This window comes from Diabrotica virgifera, chromosome 2, assembly GCF_917563875.1.
Source record: "Diabrotica virgifera virgifera chromosome 2, PGI_DIABVI_V3a".
NCBI classification, from domain to species: domain Eukaryota; kingdom Metazoa; phylum Arthropoda; class Insecta; order Coleoptera; family Chrysomelidae; genus Diabrotica; species Diabrotica virgifera.
The window spans coordinates 132,565,404-132,591,428 of NC_065444.1; the positions used below are offsets into that span (position 1 = coordinate 132,565,404).

The 26,025-nt window shown below is 31.1% G+C and overlaps 1 protein-coding gene across 2 annotated transcripts in view; it reads left to right on the forward strand.

The window, feature by feature from the left end:
* Positions 1 to 551: 551 nt before the first annotated feature.
* The window catches only part of LOC114330073 (G protein-coupled receptor kinase 2), a 778,149-nt gene continuing 752,675 nt past the window's right edge, over positions 552 to 26,025 (forward strand). Inside the window, exons 1-2 of one of the 2 annotated variants that reach the window (XM_050642802.1) lie at positions 552 to 1,038; positions 1,095 to 1,190. In XM_050642802.1, coding sequence (XP_050498759.1) covers positions 987 to 1,038; positions 1,095 to 1,190 — 148 coding nt within the window. In that variant the 5' untranslated portion in view covers positions 552 to 986. The remainder of the gene's footprint in view (positions 1,039 to 1,094; positions 1,191 to 26,025) is intronic. The other variant, XM_050642803.1, reaches the window with a different exon arrangement.

Sequence of the window (26,025 nt, forward strand, 5' to 3'; positions counted from 1 at the left end):
ACGTATGACGTAGATATATTAATATTATGTGACACATGGCAGAAGCTCGAAACAAATGACTGTGAATGAAAAGCTCTATAAACAAGATATAGTCGGTTCGCTAAACTCACACACAACTGGCTAGTAATTTTAGTCAGTAATTATGCCAATTTCGTAAAATTGGCAAAAATAGAATTACTAAATAGTTAATAATTACTAAAAAATTAGTAATTTTGCCTATTTCAGCAAAATTTGCAAAAAAACAAAAAAAATTCCTATTCCTACTAAAATCACTAGCCAGTTGCGTCTGAGTTTAGCGAACCGCCTATATCTGCGACATGCCATGTTGTTGGCCAAGCGGACAAGCGGCTTAATCTTGCGATACTAGTTTCTGTGAGTAAAAAGGAGACCTAATATAAAAAGTAATTCGTGAATAATTTCATGCATGGAAAAAGTCAGAGTGGAAGAACTATATACACTTTTACGTAAAACGAACGCCTCAGAACTATGCAATATTCCTTACATACGTAAACTTTCTCCTAGTGTATACAGCAATGTTCATCTTTGTTCAACCTTTTCCCTCTCTGTCATTAATCGCCGAGTCTGTGGCGCATACGAAAGCTCATGAGCAACGAAAACGCGTGTGCCGTGGTGCCGATCGGCTGTGTAAAATCTGCAGAGAAAGTAGTGGTTTGGTTAGTGCTTTTACTAGGGTGTAAAGTGTAACACAGGGTTAAATTCGGGACACACCCCATATACACTCAGTGCTTCACTTGAACGCGATCTGCGATGAGCGACATTCACGTTCCAATCTAGCGTGCGTTGCCGTCTTCGATGTGAGGGTGAAACAATACAATTTGACAGTTCCCGGAAAGTGTATGAGACTTTAAAAAAGTGATAAAAACCCTTTAGGTTTTGAATTTTATCACTTTTAGATTAAAGATTAATGGAAACGGGTCGTTCTAGGCCCGAACTGCCGGGTATAACAAGTATTCAAACTGGAACTAATGGAATTAGAAAATATAGTTGCAAATACCGTTTATTTAAAAGCAAGAGAGGGTATGTTTTGTAATGTAAACAGAGTAAGTAGAGCCTTCACTTGCCTTATTTTGTAGGTGGTTCCGATAGTAACAAGGGAAAAAGCAAAAAGTGGAGGAAAATATTGCAGTTTCCACATATCTCACAGTGTATTGACCTTATCAACAAAATAGGCAAGTACCTACTTCCAAACTCAATTGTTGCATGTATTTTTAAAGACTTGACGGCGTTAATTGAGGTTAGATCTCACACAAATATTTATTTACTCTGTACAGATAAAACGTTTACAAAACATAAATTATATGTGTATTTTAAGTGTTTACATTAGTATTTATTGTGGTATTTGCCTTTATTAATGCATCGCAGCTGATTAAGGTCATAGTGTGGTATTAAAAATAGTTTATTTGCGTATACAGAGGTACTCAACTTACCTGGAAAGGGGTACTTCAAACGAATTGTATTTGCCTATCAGATGTGTTTAATTAGAATGAATATTTTTAAAATAAACATACATTTTTCTGTATTTTAAAAATACAATCCATACTAAATTTCTTAAAAGTGCATCTACTTAAAGTTCCATTTGTTATTTACTTCTTATATTTTATTGTATTTCAACATTGTATGATCCATACGTTTCTTATTTACTTCTTATTTTATTGTATTGCTTCAACATTGCATCCTCTTTTTATACATTACTTATTTATTTTAATTTTGTTTTTTTTGTCTTTCAAAAGAACTACTGGACAGTCTTTATAAACCAGCAAGCATTTATTTTGGTTACCATTTAGCCTCATTAAATTATTTACCAGATGCTGCTAAGTGAATTGATGACCAATACTTTGATCTAAGTGGATTTTTATGTAGAGATTTTTTTAAATTTCCAATCCTAATATAAATTTTCCATATATTGTTGTGTCTGTATGTTTTTTTAAGTATTCTTTTTCACTTTCCCTTACACTTTGTTTCTCTCCTTTCTAAGAATGTGAACAATTATCTATACTAAATTTACAATCAAGATGCAGTAGAAATAAACAAACCAAGACATGTTAAATGCTACTAGTAGCACTCCCGAATCATAATTATTTACAATGTCTGGTTTGGAACAAGTTTGGAAATCATGATATGGGATTTAATATGTATATACATTGTACATTATGATTTGGGAGTGTTCCTAGTAGCATTTGACGTGTCTTGGTTTGTTTATTTCTACTGCATCTTGATTGTAAATTTAGTATACATAACTACTGGAGAAATGTTAAAATGATGTGCTATACAGTACCTAGGTACAGTTGTAGTGGAATGTCATTCAAATTATTTATGAATTTAATTTCAATTTGATCTAAATAACTTTTTATGCCATTTATTTCTCTACTTATTTTAAGAAATTATCACAAACCTTTTTAACTTAAGTATTTTTGACAAAAACTTTTCTGAATATAAATAATTTGCCTATTTTCCTTCTAATTAAGTTACAACCTTTTTTCTTCTAATTGAGTAAGCTTCGTTGCCATTGGCTTACAGCTGTTTTACAATAATTATAATGCAGTATTATGTAGTATATATTGGATATATGTGTTCAAAGTACTGAGTGAATCAAAATATTATATAATATGTATTTGTATACCTACATAATATATCACTAGATTCCTTTTTTGAAATTATTAAATTTGCACATATTTTTCTTATTTTACTAGTTTTATAGCAACTTTTATAAACTGTGTTCATATAATCTTTTCTTTTTGTTATCACAATTCTGGACGTCGAAGATAAACTACACCATGTCGACGTGGTCTTGTTTTGAATAAGTTCCTTTAATCCACCTATTTTATTAGTTGTATTATACAAATGGGTTAAGTATATAGGTATTATCATTAAAATATGGTCATATTGTCTTTCAGCCAATTATGGGATACATCAGATTTTTATTAACATCCTAAGTAAGTGCTCTAAACTTTGTTGTAAACACACATTAAACACAGTTGCTCGAAATGAAGTAGTGTAGTTTACCTCCGAGGTCAAGAATTGTAAAGTAACTTACTAGAGTTATCTATCTCTGCCACAATCTTGTCATTTTTACCTTCCAAAACAATACATAAGATTTTTACATCTACATATTTATGTAAGATATTTCTATCTGTATGACTTTTATTTTTTCTGCCAGTACGAACAGCTTCCATAAAATAATTATTGAGTATGTTATTTGCAATACCTAATGGCACTCTTGTACCAACTACAAATTCATCAAACATTAGTTCGTTAAAAATGCAATTTTCATTACATACAATAATATGGCTTCACCTCATGTAAACATGAGGTTAAATTAGTTCATAATGAAAGGCAAAGTAAAAATGCTATACATTTTCATTAGTTCATAATGATTTCTCTTACATCAGGAATGGTTAACGAAGTTTTTGAACTGAATTAGTTATCAGCCACTGTCATGTTAAAATATTTATTTTATTCTAACATCGATAACTTACTTAATAATAATAAGCTATTAAGCTCATATAAGATATTAAGCATAGGCTATATAAGGCTATATTATAGTGAAGTGTAAAGTTCTAATACCTAGCAAATTCCGTACTATATCCTGCATAAATCTTTCACCTAGCTTTATCTTAAAAATAAGTTAATAAACACATTCTGTTCTGACTCGCAACCACATGATCCTCGACTTGTTGGAGTAGTGATTTACTGCTAAATTCAGACTAACAACACCAGCTTCAACAATTGTCGAATTTCTTTGTATTGATCGTTTTCCAAGATTATTTTACTTTGGTACTTTTTATCTTGGCTACTGATGAAGACTAATGACCAGAAATACATATCAAGGGTTGTCTCTTTCATTATTATGTACATCTATTTTATTGTGAACTATACTAATATCATTTAACATTAGTCATCCTTAATAAACTGACAAACTGCATCAATCTTTTTGTATGTAACTGCTGTTTTGTGTGGGCCTGGCCTGGATTTGTCGCTGAGACTGACGCGACCAAATTGAAATTCGCAATACCAGCAGGAAATAGTTGGCTGGTGTGATGCTTCATTCCCAAACACAGAAACCATTTTAGTGAGATATTGCTGTTGGGATAATCCTCTCCGAAAATTGTAAAAAATTATTGCTTGAAAATGTTCTCAGCTAACATAGATTTTTTGACCGACTTGCTAATTTCAAAAATTCACTGTAGTGCAGTCACTGAAGGTGGATATGAGCTATTACCTCCGAAAATTGGTGAGTGGTTAGAGGATATCTCAAGGAACAAAGGTGACATGGTGCCAACTTGCGCTTTTACCCTGGGGGGTGGATGCCATCCCCTCTCGGGGGTGAAAATTATTTTATTAAAAGTAACCCCACAATTCGATAGAGGGACAAATTCTAAGCAAAATTTGTTATATAGTTATTAATTTAAATGAATACTTTTTGAGTTAAAGATCAAAAATTTTAATTTTTCGTTGGAAAAATGCATGTTTTTAACAGATTTTTTATAAATAACTCAAAAACTATAAGTTTTTACAAAAAAGTTATTCCCAAAATTGAAGTTAATAAAAAGTGAAATAAACTCCTTACTAGAAAAACCCTTTTAGTGTTAACTTTAAGTAAGTTACAGGTGATTGAATGTATATATTTTTCGGCCATTACCCAAATCTAAGTATTCAAGTTTCAATAACAGGAAAACGATGCATTTTAGAACATTAGCTTATTAAACATTTCTCAAAGTGTTTAGAAATATCTATCAAATGAGCCCCCAAAAAAGTTGATAGCATTAAAATTTATGCTTCAACAGTTTTTCAAAATTCACTTTTTAAAATTTTTTTCAAAAAATGATATTGTTTTCTCTTAAATAACTCCGTTAATTTTTAAGATATTAGGTTCAAGTAAAAACCATTGGAAAGTTAATTCCAATGTCTATTAAACCGAGTTAAACTTAAAACCTCCTACTTTTCTAAAACTAAAATGTTAAATGACCCCGGTTACGTGATTCTCGCAGCAAAATTTTAGCTTTAAACGTTTCTATCTCGGTTATTTTTTACACTTCAGAAATAGTAAAAAAGGTAAAATATTTGATAAAGAAGAAACTAAAATTTGGTTATATATCATTTTTAGGTATGTTGAGTATTTTTGGAGTTATTATCAAAAGAAAATGAAAACTACGATAATTTTAAAATTCTGATTTTTTTTAATTATATCTTTTTTTCAAAAATATGCATTCTAAACTGGTCAAAATTGTTGATATCATTACTTATGCTAATTTAAAGAAACTCCTGTAAGAATTACAATAAATTTTAATTTTTGAGGAAATGGCGTACCTATGTTTTATTTTTCACTTTTTCCTAAAAAATTCGAAAGGGTTCTCTTTTCATCATAACTTGCTTAATTTTGATGCTATTAACTTCTTATGGAGCTCATTTGATAGGTACTCCGAAGTACTTTGACAAGTGTTTTGTACATATATTTTATAAATTGCATTGTTTTCCCGTTATTTAAGCTTGAATATTTAGATTTGAGTACTCGTCGAAAAAATATACATTAAATTATCCATATCTCACTTTGAATTAAAAATAGTTTAGTTCTTTAAGTGAGCAGTGTATTCAGTTTTTTATGATCTTCAATTTTGCTAATAAGAACTTTTTGTAAAAGCTGATAGTTTTTGAGTTATACGTGAAAAACAGCTTTAAAAAATACATTTTTTTACGAAAAATAAAATCTTTGTTCTATAATTACTCAAAAAGTGTCGATTTAAATTAATAACTTTAGGTATATAACAAATTTTGCTTATAATTTGTCCCTCTATCGACTTACGTTATTATTTTTAATAAAATAATTTTCACCCCTGAGAAGGGGTGGCATCCACCCCCATGGTAAAAGCGCAAGTTGGCATCATGTCACCTTTGTCCCTTGAGGTATTTTCTAACTACTCACCAATTTTCATGGAAATCGATGAGGGTTCAACGAAATCGGAGGTGAAAACCTTCAGTTACTGCACTACTGTATCCACACGACTTGTTGTATCACAATGAAACTCTGGATTTATGCCAACAAAAGATTGAGGTTACATTTGTGTAAGAAGGTTTTATCGGTGGTGCCCTCTAAGCGGCTATATGCAAAACTAAAAAGATAAACCTCGAATTGCAGTTATTAACTACTCTCCTAACTTATACATACCATTTTTTTTGTTTCCAAAATGTAAGCATAGTACACTTCACATCATAATAATAATATAAAAAAATATGACAAAAAATAGTGACTAAAATTAAAAATATTATAAAAAAATCAACTAAAAAGCAAAAAATAAAAAAAATTGAAAAATCTAACACATTCGTTAAAGAGAAGCGTGGCGCGTCTTCATCGAATAAACGGTTTTTGCCCCACGCTTGTCTTTAACGAATGTGTTAGATTTTTTCAATTTTTTTTATTTTTTGCTTTTTAGTTGATTTTTTTATAATATTTTTAATTTTAGTCACTCGAAACTAAAGAAAAGCGTTTCTGAAAAAATTTTTTTTCATATTTTTTTATTTTTTACTTTTTAGTCTTACACTTTTCAACCATTAAAATATATCGTCATGTTTATTAAAATATGTAAGTACAAAACATATGATGTAGGTACAAACATGAAAAGTAGTCGGAATCGGCAAAAACTTTAAAACTTTATTGCATAACGTAAACAATTAACGTAAAAAGTGAAATTATGTATAGTTCATATAACTAGTTACAATCTGTAAAAGTTTCAAGTTTCTTCATTGTAAAAACAACAGATTTTAATAATTTTCCGTTAAAATCGTTTTTTTATTTAGACAATTAATAAACATAAACAATAATTTTTTTATTGATTATTCGTGTATTGTTTCCGTGAATGCACATGTCTGCAATTTTAAGTGATTTGCATTGAGCAAAAAGTAGTCAAATTAACGTCCAAAAATTTGACCCAAACGATTGAACTAAAGAAAAGCGTTTAAGTAATACGCGAAAACGAATGCGTTAATGTTAATTGTAGCACAAAACCTCTCTACCGGCGGTTTTTCTAAGACTACGATAAAAACAGGAATTTTTTTAACTCGAGGTTTGGTTGAACGATGGCTTAGTGCGAAAACCTCGTATCTCATTGTACAGAAAATTTTACATGAGTGACTTTAAACTGAATTTCTGCATACTCTAACCCAAAATATATATGAAAAATGTATGTGTAATGATCTAAACATACTCAGAATCAAAAATTTGTAAACATAGTTTTTTTGTTTTAAGTTATAGTATGCAGAAATTAAATTTAAAGTCTCTCCTGTAAAAATTTCTGTGAAATGAGATACGAGGTTTTCACACAAAGCTATCCTATTGTTTCCTATCATATTAAAATTTGACACGAATAATAGGGAAGCAAAGTATGCTAAATTTGAAGTCACTCGAGCGTTATGGGGACCTATTGGGTTGTGATTATTAGGTCCTAAAACCAAAAAAAGTTAAGTAAAATTTTCCATTTTAGTGGGAACTTTCCACTTTTTAATTTAATTTTCCATTTCCAACAATCGTTTTTTCCGATTATAGCGCCATCTATCCATAGCTTGAAAAAATGTCTCAAATAAAAGTTGCCCATTTTTACGTACAGAATCCAAATCTGCAATAAAAATTTAGGGCTTCCATTTAAGATTTTAAAGTAACCTCCAACCCCACTTCCGTGGGAGGTCATGTTTTATACCATTCGATAGATTTTTCAAAAATATAATCAAATTGTATTTTGAAGTTTTTTGATCTGATGTTTATTTTGCGAAATATCGCATGTTTGAATTTAAAATTTTAAATTTACCCCCATGTTTGGTACCATTCAATCGATTTTTGAAAAATATTGAAGACGTATTTTTTAGTTATTCGATCTGACGTTCATTTCGCGAAATATTCGCTTTTTTGTGAAACTTTTTGATTCACGCATTTCGTTACGCCCCGCTCAAATCGTCAGATTTTTGAAATATAACTCTTTTGCATGTACCTACTTAACTTACCTTATCTTAATCTGACAATTTCGAGTATTTTTAAGGATAGATTTTTTTTTCGGGCCCCCCATAACGAACTTCCAAGTAGCTGCAAAAATTCCCGCTTGGGCTCCCCTACCAGAAGCGCCGTTTTTTATATAAACAAATATGAGCGTTCAAAATTGGAAACTTCATTGTTTATCTATGAAGCATAACGTAAACAATTAACTAATAAGTGCAAATTATGTATAGTTCATATCATTAGCTACAAAAGGTAAAAGTTTCAAGTTTCTACATTGTAAAAAACAAGAGAATTTAAGCATTTTCCATTAAAATCGTTTTTTTATTTATTTAAAATAAATATAAAAAAAAATTATTGACTATTCGTGTATTGTTCCCGCGAATACATATGTCTGCAAATTTTCATTCATTTGCATTAAAGAAAAGGCAGTCAAATTAACGTCTATGCATCTAAGATTTGCGTCTAAGATTTGATGCAAACTATTGAACTAAATAAAAGCGTTTAATAAAACATAGCTGCTGACTAAGACATTGAAAAAACACTTAAAGCACTGTACATCATTATGTAAGTACAAATTCTTTTGCTATTAAGTAACTGACATGTTTTAACCCAAAGTCATACAAATTTTGTACAATGAATGTGACTGTACATATAGATAAATCATACATAATATTATAGGCATAGGTACACATACACACATAATAAGTTTACACATAATACCTAAGTTTTTGTTTGTCTGTAAAGATTTTTTTATTTTGAGCTTTAGTCTGGGCTGATTATCGGAGAATAGGCCATTTTTGGGAAAAGTTATTTACCAGCAATTTTATTGCTGGAATCGAATTATAAGATCCTATATATTAATAATATAGGTATGCAAAGTCCTCAGATAGTGTGCTACTTTTTTTATAAACAAAATGGCGCCCGAAAATCGTGTTTTTTTCAATTATTGCTCTAGAACTCCGAAGATTTTAACTTTACAACAAAAACACTCAAATAAAAATTCACCGTGATTAAATTCTGCATAGAGACGTGTTTTTCCCGATCTGCTACGACGAAAATTTTCCTCGGAAAATGCGGGTTTTCCCAACAAAATCTTTAATTTTCAAATAAAGTTTTAGATAAGTAATTATTTACCAATAATTAAATAATTTGGTGACTTAAAAGCCTTCTTGGTTTAGATTATAGTTCCAGAAGCTGGTGAAAATTAAACGAATATTTTAGCAACAATTCAATTGTTAATTAATAATTTACGGTCGCAATAATAACCAAAATAATTATGATGCACTGATCAAACTTTGAAATCTTATAAAGATGAGATGCCTATTTAACATTTTGTCGACAAAATAAAATTTTTTTATTTTTTTGCATAATCTTTAAATGTTTAAAAAAAATAGTTATAAACAAATTAACGTTTCTCAGAAAGTTTTTATTATATTATAATTTTAAAAAATAGCTAAAATGCGCATTTCAAATATCTTGAAAATGAATGCTTTAAAACTTTTTTGCAACCATTTGCAAAAAAGTTATGAAACAGCAAAGTAAACATACTATTACTACGGTGTTAATAATTTTTTTTTAATTCTTTCAAAGCGTAGAAGTGAGTTTAAAGTACAAGCTAATTATTTATAAAACAAAATCGATTATCAGCTTAATGGTTATATTTTAATTAAAGGTTATAAATATATTTTTTTGTAATTTACACGCGCGAAAGTAGAATAATACAGTACCGTAGCTACCCGCCCACATACACAACTCGCGCGAGTTTAAGCGTGTCAGTCGCTTCCAGTGAACATTTTATCTCCGGCTCTGTATCAAGCCTACTTTCGCGCTAAAAATTACAAAAAAAGTATTTTTAATCTTTGATTAAAATATAACCATTGCACTAATTTTTGACATTCTTTGTGAGTAATTAGATTGTACCATATACTCACTTTTAAGCTTTGAAACAATTAAAACAAATTATAAACAATGGAGATATCGTATATTTATTTTGCTGTTTCCTAACTTTTTTGCAAATGGATGGAAAATTTTTTTAAAGCATTCATTTTCAAGACCTATGAAATACGCATTTTAAGTATTTTTTAAAATTAGAATATAATAAACAATTTCTAAGAAATGTTAATTTGTTTATAACATTTTTTTTTAAACATTTAGAGATTATGCAAAAAAATGAAAAATTTATATTTTGTCGACAAAATATTAAATAGGCATCACATCTTTATAATCTTTCTAAGTTTGATCAATGTCTCATGATTATTTTGGTTGTTATTGCGACTGTGAATTGTTAATTAACAATTGAATTGTTGCTAAAATATTCGTTTCATTTTAACCGGCTTCTGAATTTATAATCTATACCAAGAAAGCTTTTATTTCACCAAGCTATATAATTATTGATAAATAATTACTGGCCCAAAAAATTTATTTGAAAATTCGAGAATTTGTTGGGAAAACCCACATTTTCCGAGGAAAATTTTCATCGGAGCAAATCGGGAAAAACGTGTCTCTATGTAGAATTAAATTGGGGTGAATTTTTATTTGAGTATTTTTGGTGTAAAGTTAAAATCTTCGGAGTTATAGAGCAATAATTGAAAAAAATACGATTTGTCGGCGCCATTTTGTTTATAAAAGAAGTAGCACAGTATCTGTGGACTTTGCATACCTATATTAATAATATATAAGACCTTATAATTCGATTAAAGCAATAAAATTGCTGGTAAATAACCTTTCTTTGTACTTTACTAATTAGACCAACGTATTATAACTATTTTTTTTTCAAAATTTATAGATTATGCAAAAAAAAAAGAAAAATTTATATTTTGTCGATAAAATATTAAACATGCATCTCATCTTTATAATCTTTATAAGTTTGATCAATGTATCATGATTATTTTGGTTATTATTGCGATCGTAAATTATTAATTAACAATTGTATTGTTGCTAAAATATTCGTTTATTTTTCACCGGCTTCTGGAATTACAATCTATACCAAGAAATCTTTGATGTCACTAAGTTATTTAATTATTGATTAATAATTACTTACCTAAAACTTTATTTGAAAATTATAGTTTTTGTTAGGAAAATTCGCATTTTCCGAGGAAAATTTTCGTCGGAGCCAATCGTGAAAAACATATCTCTATGCAGAATTTAATTGCGGTGAATTTTTATTTGAGTGTTTTTGTTGTAAAGTTAAAATCTTCGGAGTTATAGGGCAATAATTGAAAAAAATACGATTTGTCGGCGCCATTTTGTTTATAAAAAAAGTAGCACACTATCTGCGGACTTTGCATACCTATATTATTAATATATAGGATCTTATAATTCGATTCCAGCAATAAAATTGCTGGTAAATAACTTTTCCATGAATTTTGCTAATTAGCCCAGAGTACTTTTGTTTATCATAATTATTTATTTGTCTCGATACATTTGAATGCAGTATATTTTATTATGATTACTTATACACTTACCTATATGTATTATTATAGTAGGGATATTTTATATTCGCGGTGTGCAAGTACTTGGAGGGGATACGAGAAACGATCGTGCGCGAATAGCGGAGAAATCTTGCAACTTTCTTAAATTGACGTATATTTCATACCTACTGTCATTGAAGAAGAAAAATTATATATTGCTCACAATATTGATATGATATGCAATTATTATATAAAAGTATTTTTAATTAATTGTATTTTGCTTGCAGTACTGCATTTTAATAACTAATTTTATTTACTACATACAATTGTTTACCTTTTAATAACATAACCTAAATCTTACTTTTTCTTCTTATAATTTTTTTTGGGCTACGACCTTAACAATTATCCAGCAACCAGGACCAATATGATTGGCCAATATAATTAAAAGTGCGAAAAAAGTTGCCGAGCTATGAAACCAGGTGTCGCTTTTCCGAACTTGCACGGTCCCAATAGGGTCTTTAACTACGCGCTTCATATCTTTTAAATTTAAATAAAATAAAGTGTGTGTGAGATATCATCCAAATTTGTTTCAACGATCTTTCGTTCAATGCCATTATGTATCGAATGTAATATCGTCCAAATGTCTGCCGCAACTTCGCTGGATAGTGGCTAAAAATATTTGGTGGAGGAATTTTGTGCCGGGACTGTATATACAGGGTGTCCCGAAAAGATTGGTCATAAATTATACCGCAGATTTTGGGGTCGAAAATAGTTCGATTGAACCTAACTTACCTTAGTACAAATGTGCTCATAAAAAAAGTTACAGCCCTTTAAAGTTACAAAATGAAAATCGATTTTTTTCAATATATCGAAAACTATTAGAGATTTTTTATTGAAAATGGGCATGTATTATTCTTGTTGCAGGAACATCTTAAAACAAAATTATAGTTTGTCCACCCCATAAAAATTTTATGGGGGTTTTCTTCCCTTAAACCCCCCAAACTTATGTGTACGTTCCAGTAAATTCATTATTGTGATACCATTAGTTAAACACAACGTTTTTAAAACTTTTTTGCCTCTTAGTATTTTTTCGATAATCCAGTTTTTATCGAGATGCGGCATCTTTTTTAATACATTTACATAAACATTTTATGGGGGTTTTGTTCCTTTAAAGCCCCCAAACGTTTGTGTGCGTTCCAATTAAACTATTATTGTGGTACCATTAGTTAAAAACAGTGTTTTTAAAACTTTTTTGCCTCTTAGTCTTTTTTTGACAAGTCACCTTTTATCGAGATGTGGCTTCTTTTTCAAAATATACCTAAAAATGCAAATTATAAATAAATTTTCAGATTATTAACAGGTCTCTATAATCGTACTTAAAACCATATACAAATGTGTGGTGGATTCGACAAATATTCAAAATATGTCGATAAACACTGGCTTATCGAAAAAGTACTAAGAGGCAAAAAAAGTTTTAAAAACATTGTGTTTAACTAATGGTGCCACTATAATAATTTAATTGGAACATACACAAAAGTTTGGGGAGTTTAAAGGAACAAAACCACCATAAAATTTTTATGGGGTGCACAAATTTCACCTTAATTTTTTTTATAAGATGTTGCTGCCATAAGAATGCCACATGTCCATTTTTAATAAAAAAATCTCTCAGAGTTTGCGATATATGAAAAAAAAAATGGATTTTCATTTTGTAACTTCAAAGGACTGTAACTTTTTTTGTGTGCACTATTGTGTATAGGTAAGAGAGGTTCAATCAACTTATTTTTGACTCCAGAATCTGTGGTATAATTTATGACCAATCTTTTCTATATACTGTATATACTGTACTGTGAGGCATAATTTAGGGATATAGAAAATTATGCTGATTTTTATAGTTGATTTTTTCGTGAACAGATTAACGGATTCTGCTAATCGTTTTTTATTATTTTACATTTTTCTTTAGTATTTACACAGGTGTGAAAAGGTTTACTCAAAACTTCGTTTTTGTACTTATACCGTGTGGAAGAAAATAAATGTATCTTATGTTAAGACTAGGTACAAATGTGAGTACACGTCGGAATCGTATTGTAGTCTTATGTTTTGTGAACATTTTGTTTTTTGAATATCTCTGATATCTTTAGAAACAAAGAAAATAGACGATTTTGTAGTTTGACATGTGTTTTAACCGAAACAAAAGTTTAAGACACCCTGTAGGGAGGAAAAGTACAAAGGTGAACATTCTATTTTTTTATTTCTCTGACATCTTTAATGACAAAGCAACTAGACGGTTTTACTCTTAATATGTGTTTTATCTGACGACATGCGATACGTGAGGAGGTTATATCTTATCATACCACTAAGATGAAATGATTTCCTATATATACCTAGTGCGATAGAATCAAAGATAAAAAATCTGTGTAATGTTTCCCTCGCTATTTAAAGAGCCTCCACGTAGACACCAAATCCGTACTTACTCTCAAGGAAAATCCACCCCAAAACATCACAGAGCCTCCATTAAACAATCTTGTCTCTTTTATGTTGCACTGTGCATACCGTTTACCTGGTCGACAAATAACTCATAGGGATCGATGAGAACTGTATACGTTATATGCCTTTCTGTTTTTAAATTTTAGTTAACTGTTATATTTTATTGTTAATTTAGTTTTTATTTCAGTTAAAACACATGTTAAAAAGTAAAACCAGCTATTTTCTTTTTTTTAAAGAGATCAGGGAGATTCAAAAATCAAAATGTTCACAAAACATAAGACTACAATACGATTCCGTTCTATACTCACATTTGTACCTCTTCCTTCCTACAGGGCGTCTCAAACTTAACATAAGAAAACATTTCTTTTCTTCCGCACGGTATAAGTACAAAAAAGAAGTTTGATTAAACCTGTGCACAACTGTGTAAATACTAAAGAAAATTCTAAAATAATAAAAAAAAATTCACTAAAAACTCAACTATGAAAATGAGCATAATTTTCTATATCCCTAACTTATTCCTCGCTGATATACAATATTCTCAGTAAGCAATCGCTTATCTGGGCGCCACACTGTCTAGCTACGGAATGCTCGAAACAGAAACAGGGGTGTAAGTTCAAGTGAATAAAGGAAACAGACCCACAGGATGTCTGAATGAAACAATATAGGAAAGAAATGAAAGGCAGAATTTACAAAATAGCTCCTAGATCGGTAATGAAATATTCGACAGAAACACAACCCGACACAGAGAGAACAAAAAGAATGTTACAAACAGCAGATAATATGAAAACCCGTAGAAAGATAAAGTTTACCATGCTGATCGTTTACATGAGTTCTTTTGATCAGCTTTAAGATCAGGATAGCCTTGATGATTTTCAATTTCCGAGAGGAGTGACACAAAAACACAAGAAGAAGAAGACCCTTTCAAACTTGAGTCTACAGCCAAAATACGAATAGTCTTCTAATGTTAGCAAAATATATTAAAGATTAAGACGACAACTAAAAATGTATCATTACTTAGTTACGGTTAATATAGATTGTCCCAAACCCTTTTTTAGTATGATACAATTGATCCAAAAAATTGCATAACCCAAACATCCAAAGTGAAAGTTATCCTCCAACACCAAATTGTTCTATATGGTCCACATAATGTTCAGAAAAAAGTCACACCATTTTGAGCGTCGGGTTTGGGGGGAAGAGGGGGAAGAAATCGGTAAATTCGTAGTTTTTTACGTTTTTCGTCAATATTTCTAAAACTATGCGGTTTAGCATGAACAACCTTCTATACAAAAATGTTCTACATTAAATTTGCAATAAAATGCCCCTATGCATAATCCTTCTAAAATGAACGGTTCCACAGTTACGGAGGCAGTATAGTATAATTGGTCCAAAAAGAGACTTAACCCAGACATCCAAAGTAAAAGTCTTCCTCTTACACCAACTTGTTCTATTTAGTCCACATATTGTTCAGTAAAAAGTTACACCATTTTGAGCGTCCGGTATGGGGGGGGGGGTGGATGGAGGAAAGGTCGGTAAATTAGTAGCTTTTTCACGTTTTTCGTCAATATTTCTAAAACTATGCTTTAACGTAAATAATGTTCTACATAAAATTTAAAACAAAAAAGATCCTATACATAATTGTTATAAAATCAACGGTTCCAGAGTTACGGAGGGTGAAAAGTGGAGGTTTTCGATACTTTTTATATTTTTGGGCAATTGATGATGATTTTGGGTGGTGAGGTTGACGTTTCTTCAAGGACTTATAACTAACATACAATCGGCCACTGAAATAGCAAATCCTGTTAAAGAAAATTTCTTTCATTAGTAATATTATAAATTGCTCAAAAAATATAAAAAGTATCGAAAACCTCCACTTTTCACCCTCCGTAACTCTGAAACCGTTGATTTTATAACAATTATGTATAGGAGCTTTTTTTGTTTTAAATTTTGTGTAGAACATTTTTGGATAGAATATTATTTACGCTAATGCATAGTTTTAGAAATATTGACGAAAAACGTAAAAAAACTACTAATTTACCGACTTCTTCCCCATCTACCCCCCAAACCGGACGCTCAAAATGGTGTAACTTTTTACTGAACAATATGTCGACCATATAGAACAATTTGGTGTTGGAGGAAAACTTTTACTTTGGATGTTTGGGTTAGGCCTTTTTTCGGACCAATTATAATATATTACCTCCGTAACTTTGGAGCCGTTCATTTTAGAAGGATTATGCATAGGGCCTTTTTTATTTCAAATTTAATGTAGAACATTTTTGTATAGAAGGTTGTTTATGATATACCGCATAGTTTTAGAAATATTGACGAAAAACGTAAAAAACTACGAATTTACCGATTTCTCCCCCCAAACCCGACGCTCAAAATGGTGTGACTTTTTTCTGAACAATATGTGGACCATAGAAAAACAATTTGGTGTTGGAAGATAACTTTCACTTTGGATGTCTGGGTTTGGGTCTAGTTATACCATACTATTTTCAGTGCGTCACAGATTATCGAATTCTCTCTAACGCATTACAGTTGGAAGTGACAGAAAAAAACGTACCTATGTGATTATTGTACATTAACTTTTGAAAATTATGTATTTTTTGACGGTTATTTGCATATTAAAACGGATTTAAGTATTACTTATAGATGTATAATTGTTTGGCAATTACAATACTCTAAATAGATAACCAATCAATGAGGTGAATAAAGATAATTTGACACAAAAATAATCGATCATATGGTAAAATGACAATTGTAATTTCTAGGTTAGTATTTTTCAGCGACGTAAATATGTACAAATATTTTATGTCATTGGTATATTGGGACATTGTAATAGTATAGTGAAATTTGATTTTATATTTATTTATTTTTACATTAAGATATTTTAAATATTAATATTCTGACAACTGACAGATTTAACTAAAATGTCATGTAATGATTTGCGAGATTCTTAAAATCCTATATGACGGTAACATGATTAATGACACACTGAAAAAAGTGTTTGGGATCCACTATAACTGCAATAATAGGGGAGGAAAGTATGCTAAATTTGCAGTTATTATTCAATCGTTTATTCCGATCATTCATAATTCGCCATCTGTTCATAATCCAAAAAAATGTTTCGAATAAAACTTACTTATTTTTACGTAAGGAATCCAAATCTGCAATAAATGGGGGCTCATATTTATTATTTCAAAGTAACCCCCACCCCGACTCCGTGGGGGTTTGTGTTTGCTGTCATTCGATAGATTTTTCAAAAATATTAAATACGCATATTTTGCAATTTTTCGAACTGATGTTTATTTCGCGAAATATCGCGTTTAAATTTTAAATTAACCACCCCCCCCGTCACCGTGAGGGGTCGTGTTTGGTATCATTCGATAGATTTTTAAAAAATATTGTACATGTATTTTTTAGGTTTTCGATCTAACGTTTATTTCTCGAAATATTCGTTTTTTTTTTGTGAAACTTTGTGACTCGCCCATTTGCTTATGCCCCGCTCAAATCGTCAGATTTTTGAAATACGTATCTTAATCTGACGATTTCGAGTTTTTCTAAGCAATTTTTTTTTTCGGGCCCCCCTTAACGAACTCCCCTGTATTAAGATCGCGCTCGAGTAACTTCAAAAATCCCCGCTTGGGCTCCCCTACCACAATAAGTAACAAACCAAGAAGAAAATAAAGAATAATATAGATATAGAATATAGCTTACTTAGAGATAACAGAGAAATAATATAGATTATACTTTTAATAGTATAATAATTGGAGATATGTAATTTATTGTTTGCGAGATATACAAAGATCGTAAGCAAAGATCGTAAGAATGAAAATAATTTATACATTGTAGTAAATTCATCTCGAAAAATGATACGGTCGTGATAATACTAATTGTCAGTTTATTGATGTATACTATACAATTTACAGATTTATTTTTAGCAATCAGTGTATCTATACTTACATAGATATGTACGTAATATGGTTGAATTTTTAACATTGAAGTCTAATTAAACTAACATTTTTTTATAATTATTATTGAATTGTTAACGACTCTCGCGTTTCTGATAATCCGATCAGATAAATAAAATTCAGAGTAAATAAACGTGTTTATTTCCTACGTAATTTTTATATGTTTATAAATATATTTGATCGAATTTTTACGTTTTCGTTATTACATAATGTGTGAAATTACTAAATACGATTCCATATTTTTCAAAATTATAGATGATTTGTACTCGAATTTTTTAGTATTTTTATTTTTAGTATTTTAGCATTTTTTTTAACAGACATTACGCTTTTTCTTCCTCACTCTTATAGTCTAAGATCCGAATATAAGTTTACCTACACCTATCTGCTTTCCGGATGAAACATTTTTTTTATTAAATTTCATACATAGACAAATATTTCTAGCATGGGTTGCCTATCAAAATCGTGTCATAGCTATCCTTAAATGGAGGGGTTGAAATCAATATTTCAAGCACATTTTTTTTAAAGTACGGTAGAATTATATTATTTTTAAATTAAATAGGCATAATATTCTCAGTACAATTCATAGATTATTCATGAAACAATTCAAGGAAAAATATTGAACAATATAGTCCTGTCGCCAGGGGGGGTACAACGGCCTCCTGTATTCAGATGGACTTACCCAAGTTTTTTTTATGTATTTTGACCTGTAGAACACGAATTTTTTGGGTAACAGTTGATCCGTATGTCGATAAGATTGTTATAAACCAAGAAGTTGAGGAATCACATAACAGCGATTTCTCGCAAAACAAAACATTTTTTTGTATTTTTTGGGCCATTCTAACCAAAAAATGTTCCTACAAATTTTTTCGTAGGATGCACAGTTTTCGAGATAAACGCGGTTGAACTTTCAAAAAATCGAAAAATTGGAATTTTTGAACCCGAAAAAGTTTTGATTAAAAAATAAAATAGCAATTCTGCTTACCGCATTTGAAAGTTCAAGTCAAATTATATCGGTTTTAATTATTTGTATTGCTAAAAATGTACTATGTTATTGTTAAAACAAAGCTATAAACACCTAGTGCTTGAGTGATGTTTCAATGATTTCTCATTTAAAATCGAACCAGTACGTAGAGGAGGTAAAAGTGCAAGCGGGGCTATTTCTAAGTAGCATGCATTAAAACGCATGTATTAGGCACGGGAAACACTATGTGTTTACAGCTTTTTTGAACAATCAAAAAATAAATTTTTAGCAATGCAAATATTCAAAACAGATATAATTTTACTTAAACTTTTAAAGGCGGTAAGCAGAATTGCTATTTTATTTTTTATTCAAACGTTATTCGGGTTCAAAAATTGCAATTTTTCGATTTTTTGAAAGTTCAACCGCGTTTATCTCGAAAACTATGCATCCTACGAAAAAACTTGTAGGAATATTTTTTGGTTAGAATGACCCAAAAAATACAAAAAAATGTTTTGTTTTGCGAGAAATCGCTGTCATGTAATTCCTCAACTTCTTTGTTTATAACAATCTTATCGACATCCGGATCAACTGTTACCCAAAAAATTTGTGTTCTACGGGTCAAAATACATAAAAAAAACTTGGGTAAGTCCATCTGAATTAAGAAGGCCGTTGTACCCCCCCTGGCGACAGGACTAATAAGCCAACGGTGGCAAATTTTCAATGGTGAGGTGACGCCTCAAAATATAGTGACATCAGAACTCATCATTAGATCATGGTAAACAAAAAATTCAAAAATATTTTATTAGCTTATGAGCTTTTTGAGATAACGCTGTCGAGTTTTTTTAGTTTTATCTACTTTTGACTTTTTGATATCACTCAGAAGTCAAAACAAGGAATTTTTTTTGCAAAAAAGGGTGAAAATCAACATAATATTTATTATTGTTAAACAAAAAATAAGCAGAAACCAAAAAATATCTCGACAACGTTACCTCAAGGAATGTCTAAAAAAATATATAGTTTTGTTATTTCCTGACCGTGAATTTTTAAATAGAAACTTTTTAATTCCTGGGTTTTTCGGTCTTATAAATAAAACACTGTGTTATGGCTTAAACGTTTCGGCTACATGCCATTTTCAATAAGCACTTTTATTAATAATAATAAACATTACATAAAAAGAGCACTAAAATTTACATTGCACTTGTTGGCTTGTCGTTTTGTTGTGGAATGCGAGCTTGGCCCTTGAAAACATATGGCAGAATTCAAATTGCCGTCCGTTAAGGACCGTATTCAAAATATATATAGAATATCAATATATACATAGAAGGATCGTTGCACACAAACATAGTGTACAAACCAACAAAGTAAACACTACAGCATTAGCCAAACATTCCATAGAAAATAACCATGCTTTTGATTTTGAAAATGTACAGATTTTAGAAAAAGAACAAAACTATAACAAAAGATAATTGGAGATGATCCATGTAAAGAAAGATCAACGTTCTATAAACAACAAAACTGACATCAAGGATCTCTCCAATATATCATAATTTAATAAATTGATTTTATTTTTGTAAATGTATCTTTGGCAAAAATTTTGAATACGGTCCTTAACGGACGGCAATTTGAATTCTGCCGTATGTTTTCAAGGGCCAAGCTCGCATTCCACAACAAAACGACAAGCCAACAAGTGCAATGTAAATTTTAGTGCTCTATTTATGTAATGTTTATTATTATTAATAAAAGTGCTTATTGAAAATGGCATGTAGCGGAAACGTTTAAGCCATAACAAAGTGTTTTATTTATAAGACCGAAAAACCCAGGAATTAAAAAGTTTCTATTTAAAAAAATATAGGTATACCTACAAAATTCCAGGTGGGTCGGTCAAGTTTTTAAGTTACAATGTCTACAGCCTTTGAAAAAGCGGTTTTGAGGAAAACGCGTTTTGCTGTATTGTCAACTTTTACTTTCGATCAACAAAAAAATCGATCCACTGAAAATTTGGTCATTTTTGATGTCTCGAATTTCCTAAACCTGTTTTCCGATTTAAGTGATTTTTTTACCATGTTATAGCCTTATTCATGAACAATATCGCTGTAATAATAATATCGCAGGGCAGGGTATGGTGCTGATAGAAAAGGCATTCAGGCATCAAATATCCAAACAAAATCTTTTCAGGCCATAATAATGAAAATACCTTCTCAAATGATATAAAAATAACTTATACTGAAATGATGGCATCTCCTGAGGTAAAATGTGCCGGAAGTAAAATGAGCCTCCGTTCGGATTTCCGGGTGAGGACTATCTCAGGGGGAACACCATTGCAGGTTAGAAAAATCAGGATAGGGTCGTGGAATCTTGGTAGTCTTACAGGTAAGAGTCTGGAGTTAGTGGATGCGCTCAAACGAAGAAGAGTTCAAATTGCTTGTATTCAAGAAACTAGGTGGAAAGGACAAAGGGCGAAAGAACTAGGTGAAGGATACAAATTGTGGTATGTAGGGAGTAGTAACACTAGAAATGGAGTTGGTATAATTGCTGATAGTGAAATGAAAGATAACGTAGTAGAAGTTGTAAGAACGAGTGATAGAATGATGTCAGTGAAATTTGTAATTGATAAAGAGGTATTGAATGTTGTGTGTGTATGCTCCCCAAACAGGTCTGGGTGAGAGTGAAAGAAGAGCTTTCTATGATCAATGAGGAGACGTACTGAGTGATATTTCAGCAGAGGAGAAAGTTATAATAGGAGGTGATTTCAATGCACATGTGGGCCAAACCAAGACAGGATATGAAACAATACATGGGGCATTAGGCTTTGGAACTAGAAATGAAGCTGGAGATGACATGCTTGAATTAGCAACAGCATTGGATATGGCGATTGTTGACACATTCTTTAAAAAGAGAGAAACTCAACTTATTACCTACAAAAGTGGACAACATCAATCCCAAATAGACTACTTCATGATAAGGAAAGAAGACATACGTGAATGCAAGGACTGCAGGGTAATAGTTAGTGAAACAGTAAGCCAACAAGCTGCTTGTTCTGGACATGAAGTAAAAAGCGAAACTAAACAAAAATATCGGAGAGGACCACAAAAAATCAAGTGGTGGCTGCTGAAAGATGAGAAAGAAGGTCTATTCAGGAGAAGAATAGTAGAAAAAATATGTTGGAACATGAAAGGAAGCCCTAATACAATTTGGAGAAAAATGGCCAGTAGTATTAGAGAGACTGCTATTGAAATACTTGGGAAAACATCAGGAAAAAGTTTGAGGATAAAGAGACTTGGTGGTGGTCAAACGAAGTACAAGGAAAAATAAAAGAGAAGAGAAAATTATATAAAAAGTGGCAAGAAACCAGATCCGACACAGATCTTCAAAACTATATGGTGGCGAAAAAGGAAGCGAAAGTAGCAGTAGCAAAAGCCAAAGCAGAAGCGTATTCAAACCTATACGATCAACTTGATACCAGGGAAGGCGAAACGAAGATATATAAAATAGCCAAACAGAGAGCAAAGAAAGCAAAAGATTTTAATCAGATTAGATGTATCCGAGATGAAAATAATAAAATACTAGTTCACGAAAGGGATGTCAAAAAGAGATGGAGAAAGTACTTTGACAGTTTATTAAATGAAGAATTTGACAGACAGCCTGTGGAGTTAACGGAGACAGTAACAGCAATGGTTACCAGAATAACAAACGATGAAGTGGCTCAAGCGTTTCAAAAAATAAAGAAAGGAAAAGCAGTCGGACCAGATGATATTCCTGGGGAAGTATGGAGAACATTGGGAGAGACATGAATAAGTTGGCTAGCAGGTCTATTTAATAGAATTATGGAAGTTGAACAAATGCCAGACGAATGGAGAAGCAGTATACTGGTACCTGTTTACAAAAACAAGGGAGATATGCAACAATGTATAAACTACAGGGCTATAAAACTGCTTAGCCACACCATGAACATATGGGAAAGAGTAATTGATAGACGGATACGTGAAGAGACCGAAATATCCGAGAATCAATTTGGCTTTATGCAGGGTAGATCAACAACAGATGCAATTTTCATTATAAGGCAGTTGATGGAAAAATACAGGAGTAAAGAAACAAACGCTCATATGGTATTCATTGATCTTGAGAAAGCATATGATAGAGTCCCTCGAGAGATTCTGTGGTGGGCACTCAATAAGAAAGGAGTCCCTGGTGAATATGTAAAGATTGTGAGGGATATGTATGAGGGAGTAACGACTAGTGTTAGGACAGGTGTGGGAGAGACTGATAAATTTCATGTGAAAGTAGGATTGCACCAAGGCTCTGTGCTTAGTCCGTATTTATTCTCATTAGTTTTGGACCAGATAACAGCGAAACTACAGGGTAACATTCCATGGTGCTTAATGTATGCTGATGATGTGTTAGTAGGAAATAGTGAAAGAGACTTGGAACAAAAACTGGAACAGTGGAGAGAAGCTCTGGAGGAAAACAAACGTTACTACAAAATTTTCAACCGTGATAATATTTGAGCAAAAAATCAGAGACGTTTGTCCTTAATATCCCATATAGACCAGTAAGGATCTGCGAAAAAACGTCTATTTTTGGATGTGAGAGGTGGCATTCGGATTTTTGCAGATGAAGTTAGGTGACACCTTCAGTAATAATAATTGACTTATGCTCCTTCTCAAATATGCCCGGATCATTAATAAAAAAATTAAAATATTTAAAAATTTCGAAAAACATCGATTTTTTTCTGCTTTCTTTGCTTATAACTTTAAAACGATTCGTTTTAGAATAAAGTCGTAAAGAAATAAAATAAAGATAATTGAATTTTGTATGATATACGACTGGTAAAAAATGTCATAAGGTATTACCTTTTCTGCAATATAGCAATAAATACAAAACAAGGGGGCAAAATAAGTCTGTTGTTATTCAATATTTTTTAACCACTTTGGTGGCACTTAGAACCTTAGTAATTCGCTTAGGAAACTCTTTGTAATATACTTAAATCGTGTACCAAATTTCATTAAAAGCGACTTAATAAATTTTGCATAATAAATTTGCAATCTAAATGTTTTTAAAAAAGTTCAAATTTTTTAAAATCTTTCTGAACGAAAAGTAGACCATTTAGAAGTTGGCTATTTTTTTTACATATAAAGAGGTGCTCTACCTATCTAATACACTTTACAGAATTAAAATACGATTATTTAAGGGGCCTCAGCAATGTTTTAAATTTATAAACAATTTTTTGGCTTATAAACAAATAGCTTTGTTTAATAATCAAAAAATTAATTTTTAGCAATGCAAATAATTAAAACCGGTATAATTTAACTTAAACTTTCAAATGCTGTCAGCAGAATTGCTATTTTATTTTTTAATCAAACGTTATTCGCGTTCAAAAATTGCAATTTCTCGATTTTTTGAAAGTTCCACCGCGTTTATCTCGAAAACTATGCATCCTACGAAAAAACTTGTAAGAACATTTTTTGCTTAGGATTACCCATGAAATACAAAATGTTTTATTTTGCGAAAAATCGATGTTATGTAATTCCTCAAGTTCTTTGTTTATAACAATCTTATCGACATCCGGATCAACTGTTACCCAAAAAATTCGTGTTATACGGGTCAAAATACATAAAAAAACTTGGGTAAGTCCATCTAAATAAAGGAGCCCGTAGCACCCCCTCCTGAACACAGCACTAATTTGTTTATAAGACAAAAAATTGTTTATAATTTTAAAACATTGCTGAAGCTGCTTAAATAATCCGATTTCAATTCTGTAAAGTGCATTAGATAGGTGGAGTACTTCTTTATATGTAAAAAAAATTGACAAATCTTTGTAGGTTCTAGTTTTTATTGTGCAAGATTTTAAAAAAATTTAATTTTTTAAAAAAAGTTTAGATTGCAAAATTATTATGCAAAATCTAGTTAGTCAATTTTAATGAAATTTGTTGTGCGGATTTAGCACATTACAAAAATTTTCTAAGCGAATTAGGAAGGTTCCAAGTGTAACTTAAGTGATGGAAAATCATTGAATAAGGACAGGCTTGTTTTGCCCCCTTATTTTATATTTATTGCTATTTTGAAGCAAGGGTGATAAATTAAGACATTTTTAACCAATCGCATCTGATAGAAAATTTAATTATCTTTGTTTTATTCCTATAGGACTTTGTTCTAAAATGAATAGTTTTTAAGTTATCAGCAAAAAAAGTAGAAAAAAAACGAAATTTTTTGAAATTTTTAAATATTTTATTTCTTTTATTAATGTTCCGGGCATATTTGAGAAGGAGCATAATTCAATTATTATTAACGAAGTTATCACCTAACTTTATCCGCAAAAATCTGAATGCCACCTCTCACATCCACTTAAAAACAGATCCTTACTGGTCTAATAGTCTAAGATACAATATAAGATCGATCTGCACCGACATGTTTAATGGATAAAAACTATGGATACCTATGTAATTTAGTATGTTAATAATTATAAAAAAACAAAGGGTGCCAAAAACAAGCTCTGGAGGAAAAAGCTTTAAAACTTAGTAGGACAAAAACAGAGTATTTGGAATGTTCATTTAAAGATGGAGCTACTACAAATAAAATGGTATCTTGGGATGGTGAAATGATTGTGAAAAGCAATAGTTTTAAGTACCTAGGATCGGTATTACAGAGTAATGGAGAAATAGATGGAGATGCATGTAGTAGAATTAGGGCTGGATGGATGAAGTGGAAAGAAGCGAGTGGTGTGTTGTGTGACAGAAAAATTCCAATGAAGCTGAAGGGAAAATTCTATAAAACAGCCATAAGACCGGTTATGATGTACGGAACTGAATGTTGAGCAGTGAAAAAGAAAGAGGAACAACGAATGCATGTGGGGGAAATGAGAATGCTTAGATGGATGAGTGGAGTGACAAAGAAGGATAAAATTAGAAATGAGTATATTAGGGGAAGTCTAGGTGTGGCACCAATTGATGCCAAAATGAGAGAGCATAGGTTAAGATGGTTTGGTCATGTTCAACGTCGAGACGTTAATCACCCAATACGAAGAATAGCTGAAGTGCAGATTCCTGGAAGGAGTAGGAGAGGAATACCAAAGAAAACCTGGGGGGAGATGATAAGGCAGGACATGTCGGTAAAGGGGATTAACATTGATATGACCCAAGATAGAATTGTGTGGAGAAATGCAATTAGGGAAGCCGACCCCGCATAGGGATAAGGCAAAGAGAA